The sequence below is a fragment of the Salvelinus sp. IW2-2015 genome, linkage group LG16, assembly GCF_002910315.2.
Source record: "Salvelinus sp. IW2-2015 linkage group LG16, ASM291031v2, whole genome shotgun sequence".
In the NCBI taxonomy this organism is placed as follows: Eukaryota; Metazoa; Chordata; class Actinopteri; order Salmoniformes; family Salmonidae; genus Salvelinus; species Salvelinus sp. IW2-2015.
Window position 1 is genome coordinate 28,102,588 of NC_036856.1, and position 12,500 is coordinate 28,115,087.

General features: G+C 43.0%; 1 protein-coding gene across 1 annotated transcript in view; it reads right to left on the reverse strand.

The window, feature by feature from the left end:
• The window catches only part of LOC111976100 (BMP/retinoic acid-inducible neural-specific protein 3-like), a 43,568-nt gene extending 35,539 nt beyond the window's left edge, over window positions 1–8,029 (reverse strand). Inside the window, 3 exon segments of the mRNA XM_024004846.2 lie at window positions 31–232; window positions 1,619–1,825; window positions 7,723–8,029. Of these exon segments, the coding sequence (XP_023860614.1) occupies window positions 31–232; window positions 1,619–1,825; window positions 7,723–7,934 (621 nt within the window). The 5' untranslated portion in view covers window positions 7,935–8,029.
• Between the last annotated feature and the right edge of the window lie 4,471 nt (window positions 8,030–12,500).

A 12,500-nucleotide genomic window follows, 5' to 3' on the forward strand; every position in this document is an offset into this window, starting at 1 on the left:
TATCTGGATGTGGTGAGCTTGTAGGTTTACCTTAATGGCTGTGGATGCTATCTGGATGTGGTGCAGCTTGCGGAGTGGTGTCACTTGCTGTTGCTATGATGTGGTGGGCAGCCCAGCTGGTGCAGAGCCTCCAGAGATACGCTGGAACGAGTTGGCCAGAGCAGAGTATTCGCTCACCTCCGCTTCTTAGCTCAGCTTTCTCTTGTCCACAAATATGGTTAAGGCCTCTTCCCTGCAAACACAAGAATGGCGTTACGACAATGTTTGCTGACGGCTGTTTAAACAGGCTTTTTTTCAAAACTATTGGGAGAACGTTCGCTGGCTAACATGGTTTTTTAACAGTTCTATACAAAATGTAGTTGACATTATTTAGATTTGTCTCTGAACTACATAATAACAGCTAGCCCAGCTAAACCCAGTAGTATGGCAATCAATAGGAATAATATAGTGTATTATTCACTGCCAGGTATTATGACTATTACCGCATGGTGCTATTTTGGTAGAAATTGGAACAAATATAGCATCCAGATTGCACCTAAAGGAGGGCATCATATCATATTCAATGGTGTCTGTTGTTTTGTGTTCTTCTTCCTCTGCTGCAGAAGGTGCCCTTAAATCCCTATGTAATTTATTCATTTTATTTCATGAAGTCTCAATGTGTTCCAGGAAGCACGGACAGGCAATCCATTTTATAACGCCCATTCAGCAGCCAGCAGCAGCATCTCTTGGCCTCATGGCCAAGCAAGCAGCGCCTCATTTCGCTCTCACTTATAGCAGAACTGCTCTGGGTTGTGTGGCCAGGGCATAGAGGTTGCATCGCGTCAGCCAGTGCAGCTGTGTGTGTGTGTGTGTGTGTGTGTGTGTGTGTGTGTGTGTGTGTGTGTGTGTGTGTGTGTGTGTGTGTGTGTGTGTGTGTGTGTGTGTGCGTGGCCACTCACAACTACGACCTTTCCAGGAGCCCGGCTGAGGTAATCGACAAGTGTTACTTTCCAACAGGAAACCCATTCCCTTGGTTTCCCCGACATGCACAAGGCTTTGTAGCTGAAATAAGCTTCTCTCCTGTAAAGAGCAACCACCCTCACGGCGTTGTCCACATAACTATCAAAAGCACTGCAGTACATGTACGTGTAGTGAGATTTTTACATGGGCGTTCATTATGTAGACAAAAATCTATTCAAGAAAAGTCTTCCACTGAATTCATATAGGCTGCTATACCAATATTGGCATAGAAGGCATGTACATGTCCTGCCCTCATTAGCTTTTTGGTGTTATTGGGACTTTACAAACACAGAAAACTGACAGATTATTAGAATACCGTTCCCCTCTTTCCTAACCATTAGGGGGATTAAAAAATATGACCCTGTATCAGTGAATAGGGGTCAACTACTACTACCTACTCCAGGGGTATAAGCAACCATGTTCCTCGAGTGCTGCAGGTACTGTAGGATTTTGTTCCAGGTAGGCAGCACACCTGATCAGTTCAGTGATTGACTAAATTCCACAAACCTCGTCTTCCAGCGGCACTCCAGCACCAGGGTTCCTGCTCCTGACCTACTTCCTCATTCCCACAGAATCCCCTGATCAAACACTATATAGGGAATAGTGTGCCATTTCAGACATAGTGGTGTGTTTACCTCCCAGCGTGGCCGACAGCAGGAAGTGTGTTCCATACTTCCTGATCAGGTTGTCAGTGATGAGTTGGGTGGTGGGTCTCCGACCCAGGAGACGGATGTTACGGATGAACTCTGGTGTCAGGGGCAACGGCGACTCCAGGAAGTCTCTCCTCTCCACAGCCAGGTTGTTCACCTTCCATCTCCCAAACTCTCTGGAAAGAAGAAGACTTTAAAATGTCCTTGAAACTGTTTGGTAAATAAGGCTCACTAATGATGTGATGGTATTAATGGTTTTCTGTCGGTCTGTCCTGTCTGTCTGCAGAAGGGTAGGGGAGAGGTGAGTCTATGGTGGCAGCTATCAACCGCAATGCCTCACTGCATCCTTAGCTTTAAGTTCTGATGGAGAGATGAGAGAGCGAGAGAGAGAGAGAGAGAGAGAGAGAGAGAGAGATAGAGAGAGAGGAGAGAGAATGGACAGAGAGATCAAAGCAAGGTACCATGGAAGATGATTGTAGCTGGGGGAGAATGCTCCAAAGCCTGCAGCTGACAGGTGCTCTCCTTAATAAACCACATCATAATTCAAAATGTGCAGTTGACAGAGAAACCATTAGACTATCGGCGGATCTCTGACACTCAAACAACTAAATGAAGGAAAGAAAGTGAAAGCGACCGAAGGAAAGGAATGCTAGAGGCAGCTGTAAAGTTCTGATTTCGCATCAGCGTCTGTAGCTTTGACATCTTCTGTTTACATTTACAAACATTACTAAGTTATTCTGTATGCAGCCTTAAAGATGGGAGCATTGTTACGCTTGAAAAGACTTTGTTTGGCGTTAATCCCCTGTGTTTAAATAATTACAGTATCTTAACACGGGTTCAGTTTTAAATTGTGGCTCTGACAGGTTCAGATAAAATATTTCTGTGAGGGAGGTCGAAATGAACATGCTCTGTCTGTGTCAGTTAGCTGAGGCTACAGTAGAAGCAATGTAATGTAGAAGAAATGATGTGCAATATTTTACATCCTGATGCTGGATATAGAAAGCCTTTTCTTCTTGCTGTTTTTTTCTCCTTTGCTGTCTGTCTGTCTGTTCTGGTCTGCCTGTCTGTCTGCGTCTGTCTGTCTGTCTGTCTGTCTGTCTGTCTGTCTGTCTGTCTGTCTGTCTGTCTGTTTCTGTCTGTCTGTCTGTCTGTCTGTTCTGTCCTGTCTGTCTGTGTTGTCTGTCTGCCCGTGTCTGTCTGTCTGTCTTCGTCTGTCTGTCTGTCTGTCTGTTGTCTGTCTGGTCTGTCTGTCTGTCTGTCTGTCTGTCTGTTTCGCTTTCTCTCTAGATCTCACTATGTCTCTCTTTCTCTCTCTTTCTGTCTGTCTCTCTCTCTGTTTCTCTTTCTGTCTCCTATCGCTATATTTATTTCTCTCTTCTCCAACACACACACATACAAACACACACACACACTCCCTAACTAACCTCACAGGTGCAAGTTATTACTAAATGATGCACTGCGCTGTGAATTGGATGCTTGTCTGCTGTAATCAGAATAGGTTCGCCAACCTGTGCTGTAGGTGATGGATGGAGGGGGCGTGGCCTTTTGATAGGAGATATATCACATTAAAGCAGGAGTAATGATGAAAAGCCTCTTCTTAAGGATCATATGGGGCAATGTGGAAAATTGTAAAATACTTTCATGTCTACTCTCATACAGGTAGTGAAAATATAGCAATTAGTTTAATTTGTGTGATGTTAGCATGCCTAATCCACTTATGGGAAAGCTTTCTCAAATCAATACATGAAACATACAGCTTAATGAATGTATGCACACCCACATACTTCTACTTTTAGACATGTCCCTTGAGTAATTTGTCGGTCAGTTACACCAAACATAACCATTAATCCTGACCTCTTTTCACTCCATACATATAAATTACCTCTTCAACTGGGCCACCATAGCATTCCTCACCAGTTATATCTTGCTTTGCTATGTGAGAGCTGAGATTCGGCAGTTCAAAGGCATTGCATGTAAGAAGTGAGAAAGGAGCAAGAGAGGAGAGAGAGAGGAAATAGGAGAGAGAGAGGAGAGTGAGAGGAGCGAGAAAGAGAGAAGAGCGAGAGAGGATCAAGAGAGGAGGGAGAGAGGAGAGAGTAAGGGAACAGGTAAGGAAAGTGGATTCTCAAAATCATTCTGTCGTTGGTTTCTCCAGTTATCGTTGACTGTGATAAGCTGGACTTGTCTTATCTTAAACCCCCCATAGGGCTAATGCTACATCCAACAAGGAGTGGGTTGAAATTAAATGGATTTTACCATGGAGCAGTTTTTGGGGTTCTGCAGTCTTTCCTTAGACTACACCATGCAGTTATTCTTCTTATCTGTCTCTCATCACTGTACTGTACGTCACGGAAGGTGGTGGCAGCTTAATTGGGGAGGGCAGGCTCGTGGTAATGGCTGGAGCAGAATAAGTGGAACGTTATCAAATACATCAAACACATGGTTTCCATGTGTCTGATGCCATTCAATTTGCTCCATTCCAGAATGATTATGAGCCGTCCTCCCCTCAGCAGCCTCCACTGCTGTACGTAGCTACCTTGGTTTCATTTGAGATATCATTCATTTTCACACATCTCTCTTTTGGACTATTTCTCCTAGTGGAGATTTCAGAGAATTGGGATACATTGCTTTTCTCTGGGTATGAAATAAGAAGGCCACTAACACAGATCAAGGTCTTTTCAAGGTTTCCAAAAGACATTCTCAAATTTGATGCATTGCAGCTGTACAGAAATACGGCATTCATACTGTGAACTTCTCTATGCGATTTGGAACCAACACTCACTTACGTTTCTCAAATGCAATATGTCAAAAAATACAAGAGCTACACAAGTGTAGCCTACAATTTCCTACACCCTGCTGTCTACGGCAACTGTCACTTGGCAATGGTTGCCTAGGACTGGTGGTGCAGCGGAACCCCGTCTCTACGCATGTTGACTGAGGGAAAAGCTGTTGCATTCGCCAAAACAATGAGTGATTACCCAAACAGGAAAGCAGCCTCCATTTCCTGTTGGAGGACCCATTAAAATTCTTTCAAATTCAATCAAGAAGAGAGGTGGAAAATTGAAAGAGGGATGAGATGGTGCAATTTCATTACTGCAATGATGGCATAGTAACACACAGCCACTGTAACTAGAAGCACCCACTTGCGGTAATTCATCTTCTCTCTGTCAGTGAAGATTATGAGAATTTAGCAGAGATCCAAAACTCTGCAGGAGCAAATAATGTCACTTTCTATCTCTGCATGTCTGTTTTTCTGTGAAATTATGTGTTACGGGATAGGGAATAGATTGTCAGATATGAGAGGTAATTTAAACAAACAAACTGTGTGGTGGACTGTTTGGCTATGCTGCTGTCACTGGGAATTGGCAACAGAGTGGACATATTGGATATATGCATGTGAGTATGCCACAATAACTTCTCATATTAAAAGAGACAGAGACAATTAGTACCACCTGCATGCACTTTAATACAAAATGGCCACCACACAATGCCACAGTAAAGCCAAAGTTGTCTGGCAAAGCAATTCTACAGGATTATATTCTATGTGATAGCTTTTTATAGATAGTAGTTTTGCCACTGGGAACCATTGTTGATGTGTTGAGATCACCTGGGGAAGTTTGAGAACAGATATCAGTAACAATCTGTTTGACAACTAAAGGCACGCTGGATTAATTTACCACCTTTCCTCCTACTGTAAAAACCTGCAGTATAGTTTCCTCCTGGGCACACACTGGTTGAATCAATGTTGTTTTCTTGTCATTTCAATGGAATTAGGTTGAACCAATGTGGAATAGACATTGAGTGGACATCTGTTCCGAGTAGGCTGTCGCCTTGTACCATTAAAGCTGTTGATTTTAAGGGAACATTGTATAACTTGATGCAGTCCTTATGTAAGATACTGTTAAGAGACCAAAGTCTGTAACAGATACAATTACCTTGAATTATCCCTATATTCCCCCATAGAAATATAATCAAGTGATTATCTGTCTATGATGTCCCAATTAGCAGTTGTCATCTCAGCACAAATTTTGTCTGGTCGATTAATACCAATTAGTAATTTGCTATGTTAACATCCAATTTGCGATATTGTAAAACCTGCATTAAAAAAAATATGCACATTTTCCCACCAGAGGTAATATGTTTCCATCAAAATGACTTGTTGCCGATAAAAAGTTGTGCATGATGACATCAATTACTTTGCGTTTTTATGTACTGATAACAAACTAGACTGATTGTCTTATCACTACACATTTTGCGTTATAAAGAATGTCCCCACTCTGGTATTTGCATGTGCGCTCTTGCCAACAGTTCGCCGACAGTGCACAGATTCTGTCTGCGAGATTCCTATTACGGACAAAAGCAAGATTATTAAGCATCGAACATCATGTCAACAGAATAAGACCCTCGATATTTATTGGAAAGTTGCATCAAGCCCGTCACCGTGCACTTTCACCACCCTGTGAAGTTCATCATAACGTATTTCGACTGTAGACTAATAAAATCCATGCTTTCCGGAGTCGTATTAGTAGGACCACAACACATATCACCATATCATTGCGTGACTCCAAGTTTACTTCGATATGATGGTTATTATATAAATATTTGCGCATAATATTTGCGCATCATTAATTTTACAGACACAAAAAGATCCCACCTTGTCAAGCGTATTTTGTTTTGTAGACATTAGAAGGTTTACTGTTTTCGTCAGGCCTGTCGTGACATGTACTTTACTCACATTAAGAGGTTGGATGGAAACCTGGTTTATGAAAGAAAAAAAACACAGCCGACATAAAATACAGTGCTCAGCATTTCTACCAGCCAACGAAAGGGCTTTAATAATATTACTGTTAATCAAGGGTTGGTTGTAATCTAGCGTGCCTCAGACACAACCTTGCAGCTGACAGTAGACTCTCAGGGGATGGTGTGATAATGCAGAGTAATAACTATTAAGAGCCCACTAATCACTTGGCCACATGATAAGACTATTAATCTTACCGCCAATGAAGCTCAGTCCCGAGAGCTGTGATGGGCCTGCACTAGCCAGAGGAGAAATATTAAAACACTTTAACGCGGGAAGCAGATCACCTTAGCCCATAAAACACCCAGCACAAATCCATAGAAGTCAGAGGCCCGTCTGCGGTTTCCCGGTCCATGTTCAATACCTTTCCAACTCACGACGGACAGGATATATGACACACTTTCCACTAATTTTATATCACGAGCCAATATGTGAAAATGTGTTCAACGTTATGACAAATCATACGTTTTTCCCCCTACACTACAGTAATCAACATATTTTACCTGAACAGATATCAGAATATGCATATGGCCATTTGCTTGTAATTACCTTGATACACTCAAATAATTTAACTGTACTATTTACCAACAATACTTATACTATGTTGGTGCCTAGGTACATACTGTAGATACAAAACAGCGACAATAGTAGATTAATTGATTATGAAATAACCACAATAGCTACCCAAGTAGGTGCCAAACTTAAACATTTAAGTTAACCTCTTCACCTCGAAGGCCATTTATTTACTTAACCTTAGTTTTGCAGTTCCTTTAATTCAATAAAGATTCCACTACTAGACTATCCTAGATGGGGTGAGAACTTTCCACATCTCTTTTCAAGGCTTTCCTTCCAGTGGTATTTACTTCACGACTTTAAACCCCACATGAGACTGAACGTGCTTTAGCAATTTGACAGTGGATATAACATTCAGCCTGCTTTGGTGTACTAACACGTTGGTAGGCAGTCTAATCTGTCCATCTAACTATTGATTCTCCCTATACCTAATATGGACTACTTGTGGTCTGATTCTCCTATATATCTCTGAAGAGAGCACTGCTATGAGACTCACCTGTTTACCTGTAAACCACCCCTACGTCAGGGTTTCCTAAACTTAGTCCTCGGGACTCCTTGGTTTTTGCCCTAGCACTACACAGCTGATTCAAATAATCAACTAATCATCAAGCTTGGATCATTTGAATAAGCTGTGTAGTGTTAGGGCCTGAGGACTGAGTTTGGGAAGACTGCCCCATGTACAAGCCCTGCTATACAACTCACCGGTATATCTTGTAGCGGGTGGAGAAGCCCTGCCGGTTCCTCTCAACGAAGTCTGTGTACTCCTGGGWGTGGTGGAAGGGGCCCTTGTCGGACAGCAGCCAGTCCAGGGGCCCTCCGGGGCGGTCGTGGGGCAAGCTGGTCGAGATAGGGGCCCCGGCCCAGAGCCAGACCCAGCAGTGCAGGCTGACACTGAGGAAGCCCCATAGAGCCATCAGAGATTGAGGGAGCGAGGGAGGGAGGGGTGGAGGGAGGTAGGGGTGGAGGGAGGTAGGGAGGGAGGGGGGGGGGGGGGGGGGGGGGGGGGGGGGGGGGGGGGGGGGGGGGGGGGGGGGGGGGGGGGGGGGGGGGGGGGGGGGGGGGGGGGGGGGGGGGGGGGGGGGGGGGGGGGGGGGGGGGGGGGGGGGGGGGGGGGGAGGGGGAGGGAGGGGTGGAGGGGGGAGTGGTGGAGGAATGGGATCAGTAGTGGAAGGGGTTCCTACACGCGAGCTCACTCCTCCTCTGGGATGACCGGGGAATCTGCATTCCCTCACATCCACTGGAGCACCTGGGAGAGAAAGACGTAAATATTTGTCACTTGAGAATGTACTGTTCTTATAATCATCAGACACCTTCATCTTTTAAGAGATCCTATACTGACAAGTAAAAAATTCCTTTGTATTTTACACGTCAAACAATCAGAACTCTGATCTCTTTAGCTCTTATGGAGTAAGTCACTAGTCATCTGTTTTGAGACTACACTTCTATTCCACCTCTAGTCCGAGCCTCCCATTACTCAACATCTCCCTCCTAAGTGTTGTCAATCTCTCCCCTGCAGCTGGGACCAAACCAGATGCTTGGTTTAAAAAAAAATCCCATTACTGTATTCTGATGACAATCTGTCAAGTGAACTCAGCCATGTGACCATGTGTGTGGGAGGGTTTCAGAAATCATTATTCAAAACAATACCGCAAGACGCCGGGGGGTAGACGTGGGGGCAGGTGCTAGGAGATGTGTGAGAGAGTGGGAGAAAGAGAGAGATGGAGAGAGAAAGATAGAGAGAGCGAGAGAGAGAGTGTGGGAGAAAGAAAGAGATGGAGAGGGAGAGACAGAGAGAGAGGGAAAGGGAGAGGGTGAGGTAGTCTGAGAGAGAAAGGAAGAAAGAGAGAAACAGAGGCATAGAGAGTATGGGAAAGAGGCAGATAGAGAGAGAGACTGCGAGAAAGAAAGGGAAAGGGTGAAGTAGTTTGAAAGTTAAAGGAAAAGAGAGCGAGACAGAGGTTAATGACTGATGTTTGACCCCACAGAGAGAGAATATGGACTTCCATGAATAAATGTGCTGGTGGTTTTATTAGATGAGTCACTGTCATTCACTCTGTATGCCACTCAAAATCCTTGCCCTTTCTGACCCTCTGTGTGTGTGTGTGTGTGTATGTGTGTGTGTGTGTGTGTGTGTGTGTGTGTGTGTGTGTGTGTGTGTGTGTGTGCCTGTATGCGTATTTGTATGGCCATAATGAACTGCAGACTGAGTGTTAATTCACAGATAAGTGGATATCCCTCACTGATGCAAACACAGGCTTTATCTGGTTCACAATGCTTTTTCCTGTGATTACACCAGATTCAAATGCTCTGGTTTTGCTGCATGACATTTAATTCCTCAGTGCAGACATCTGTGTATGGCAATACATATTGATGAGATGTGTATGTGCATGTCCGTATGCATGTGTGTGTGTGTGTGTGTGTTAGGGGCGGGGGGGTTAGATCTGAGTAAGTACACAGCAGGGAGCCAACAATGGAGCGCAGTTCATTTTAGCACAGTGGTGTTCCACATAGTGAGGGAGGTAGGGGAGCTATGGAACACTGCAACCATTGCTATCCTTAGTAATTCCCTTTTAACTTTGTTTTTGTTGCTGTTGTTAATGTTAAACAGTGAGATCGTTTTCCAGCTATTACAATTTTCATTTTCTGGTGTTGTATCAAATCTACTGGACCTCTCGGCAGCACATAGGCCTAGGGTTTACATGGGTTTTTGTAAACATGGTTTAAAAGTGACCTTGACTTGCAGCGAGGGGACTGTCTATCCTGTTAATATCAGAATAGAGGACAGGGGTCATGTTTAAAGACACTTTAATCCTATCACCCCACAGGCATGGGGCCAAACAAACGCTAATGCAGGAAGGAAAACTCTCTCCCTCTCTCTCATTCTTTTTCTTCTCTCCCTCTCTCTCAGTTTACCCTCTCCTCCTTCTCATTCTCTTTCTCTATTCTCTCTACCTGTAAAATTCCAATATATAAAAATATATATCTGTCTACAGATTCAGACATCACCAGCTCTATAATCACATTATCAGACACAACAAGACTAACCAGATTGTTGTTATTATCTGTCTGAGTCATATCAGGTGCACACCATTCCCACTTGAGAAGGGCATTACTGGATCACATTTGTACATATGTGAAAACACAAACTTTACATTTTCATAAAATGTCGTTAAATCGCCTTTCTTTGAGACACGAGCAAAGCCGTGCGTGAATATAACATATAGATTGCCGTGGCCTAGGCTATGGTTTTGAAGTGAAAGGTACGTTCATTATTACCAGCAGTAGGAGAGAGAACAAGGGCTCTTGTGGCTCAACTCAAATATGATTGTACACATTGTGGGCCATCTTTAACCCAGGCCGGTGTGAAGCCACCACACAAAGGCCAGTGATGGGGGTGTGTGTATGTTAGGTAAGAGACGGGGGACGGGGGGACGGGTTCTCTGGGTGAAAAGAGTGCAATTGATGGAAGAAAAGGTACAGAAGAAAGGCTATACAATACATAATGAGCCGTGTCGGTCTTTCAGAGTATAGAAAGGAATGTAGAATACCTATCCAATAGTAGATGGCATTGATAAGTGTTAGGAAAGAAAATATACAGATAATGAAAGTAATCACTTTACACTGTATTATAGTTAGTCAGTAATTACCAAATGACGAAAGGTAAATATGTAGACAATTGTCATTGCTGCTCTCCAATCACTCACAGCAAAACTAAATTCCATATGATTAGTGTTTTTTCATTGGGCATCAATTTTCTTTTACCTATTCATACTTAATACTGCAATGTTCTAAATCAGGGTCGCACAGAGTGATTCTTGGTAGTCTTACACAAATATACTTTGAAATAAAAGTATACACCTAACACACATGGTTATGGGCTTTAAAAAAAGAAGACACCTGCACCATGTCAGATATAAAGTTGAAATGTATTACATTTTGAGTTTGCATCCCAACATCACACTTTTCTATACAGTACCAGTCAAAAGTTTGGACACATCTAATCATTCAAGGGTCTTTCTTTGTTTTTACTATTTTCTACATTGTAGAATAATAGTGAAGACAGCAAAATTATCAAATAACACATATGGAATCATGTAGTAACCAAAAAAGTGTTAAACAAATTCTTCAAAGTAGCCACATTTTGCCTTGATGACAGGTTTGCACAATCTTGGCATTCTCTCAACCAGCTCCATGAGGTCGTCACCTGGAATGCATTTCAATTAACAGGTGTGTCTTGTTAAAAGTTCATTTGTGGAATTTATTTCCTTCTTAATGCGTTTGAGCCAATCAGTAGTGTTGTGACAAGGTAGGGGTGGTATACAGAACATAGCCCTATTTGGTAAAAGACCAAGACCATATTATGGCAAGAACAGCTCAAATAAGCTAAGAGAAACGACAGTCCATCATTACTTGAAGACATGAAGGTCAGTCAATCCGAAAGAAACYAAGAACTTTGAAAGTTTCTTCAAGTGCAGTCGCAAAAATCATAAAGTCATGATGAAACTGGCTCTCATGAGGACCGCCGTAGAGGATAAGTTCATTAGAGTTACCAGCCTCAGAAATTGCATCCCAAATAAATGCTTCACAGAGTTCAAGTAGCAATCACATCTCATCAACTACTCAGAGGAGACTGCGTGAATCTGGCCTTCATAGTCAAATTGCTGCAAAGAAACCACTACTAAAGGACACCAATGAGAAGAAGAGACTTGCTTGGGCCAAGAAACACGAGCAACGGATATTAGACTGGTGGAAATCTGTCCTTTGGTCTTATGAGTCCAAATTTGAGATTTGTGTCTTTGTGAGAAGCAGAGTAGGTGAACGGATTATCTCTGCATGTGTGATTTCCACCATGAAGCATAGAGGAGGAGGTGTGATGTTGTGGGGGTGCTTTGCTGGTGACACTGTCAGTGATTTATTTAGAATTCAAGGCACATTTAACCGCCATGGCTACCACAGCATTCTGCAGCAATAGCACAAACCAGATGGGAAGGTGTATTATTTGTTTTTCAACAGAACAATAACCCAACACACCTCCAGGCTGTGTAAGGGCTATTTGATCAATAAAGAAAGTGATGGAGTGCTGCATCAGATGACCTGGCCTCCACAATCACCCAACCTCAACCCAATTGAGATGGTTTGGGATGAGTTGGACCGCAGCGTGAAGGAAAAGCAGCCAACAAGTGCTCAGCATATGTGGGAACTCCTTCAAGACTGTTGGAAAAGCATTCCAGGTGAAGCTGGTTGAGAGAATGCCAAGAGTGTACAAAGCTGTCATCAAGGGAAAGGGTGGCTACTTCAAAGAATCTCAAATAATAAATATATTTGGATTTGTTTAACACTTTTTTGGTTACTACATTATTCCTTATGTGTTATTTCAGTGTTTTGATGTCTTCACTATTATTCTACAATGTAGAAAACAGTAAAACTAAAGAAAAACCCTTGAATCAATAGGTATGTCCAAACTTTTGACTGGTACTGTA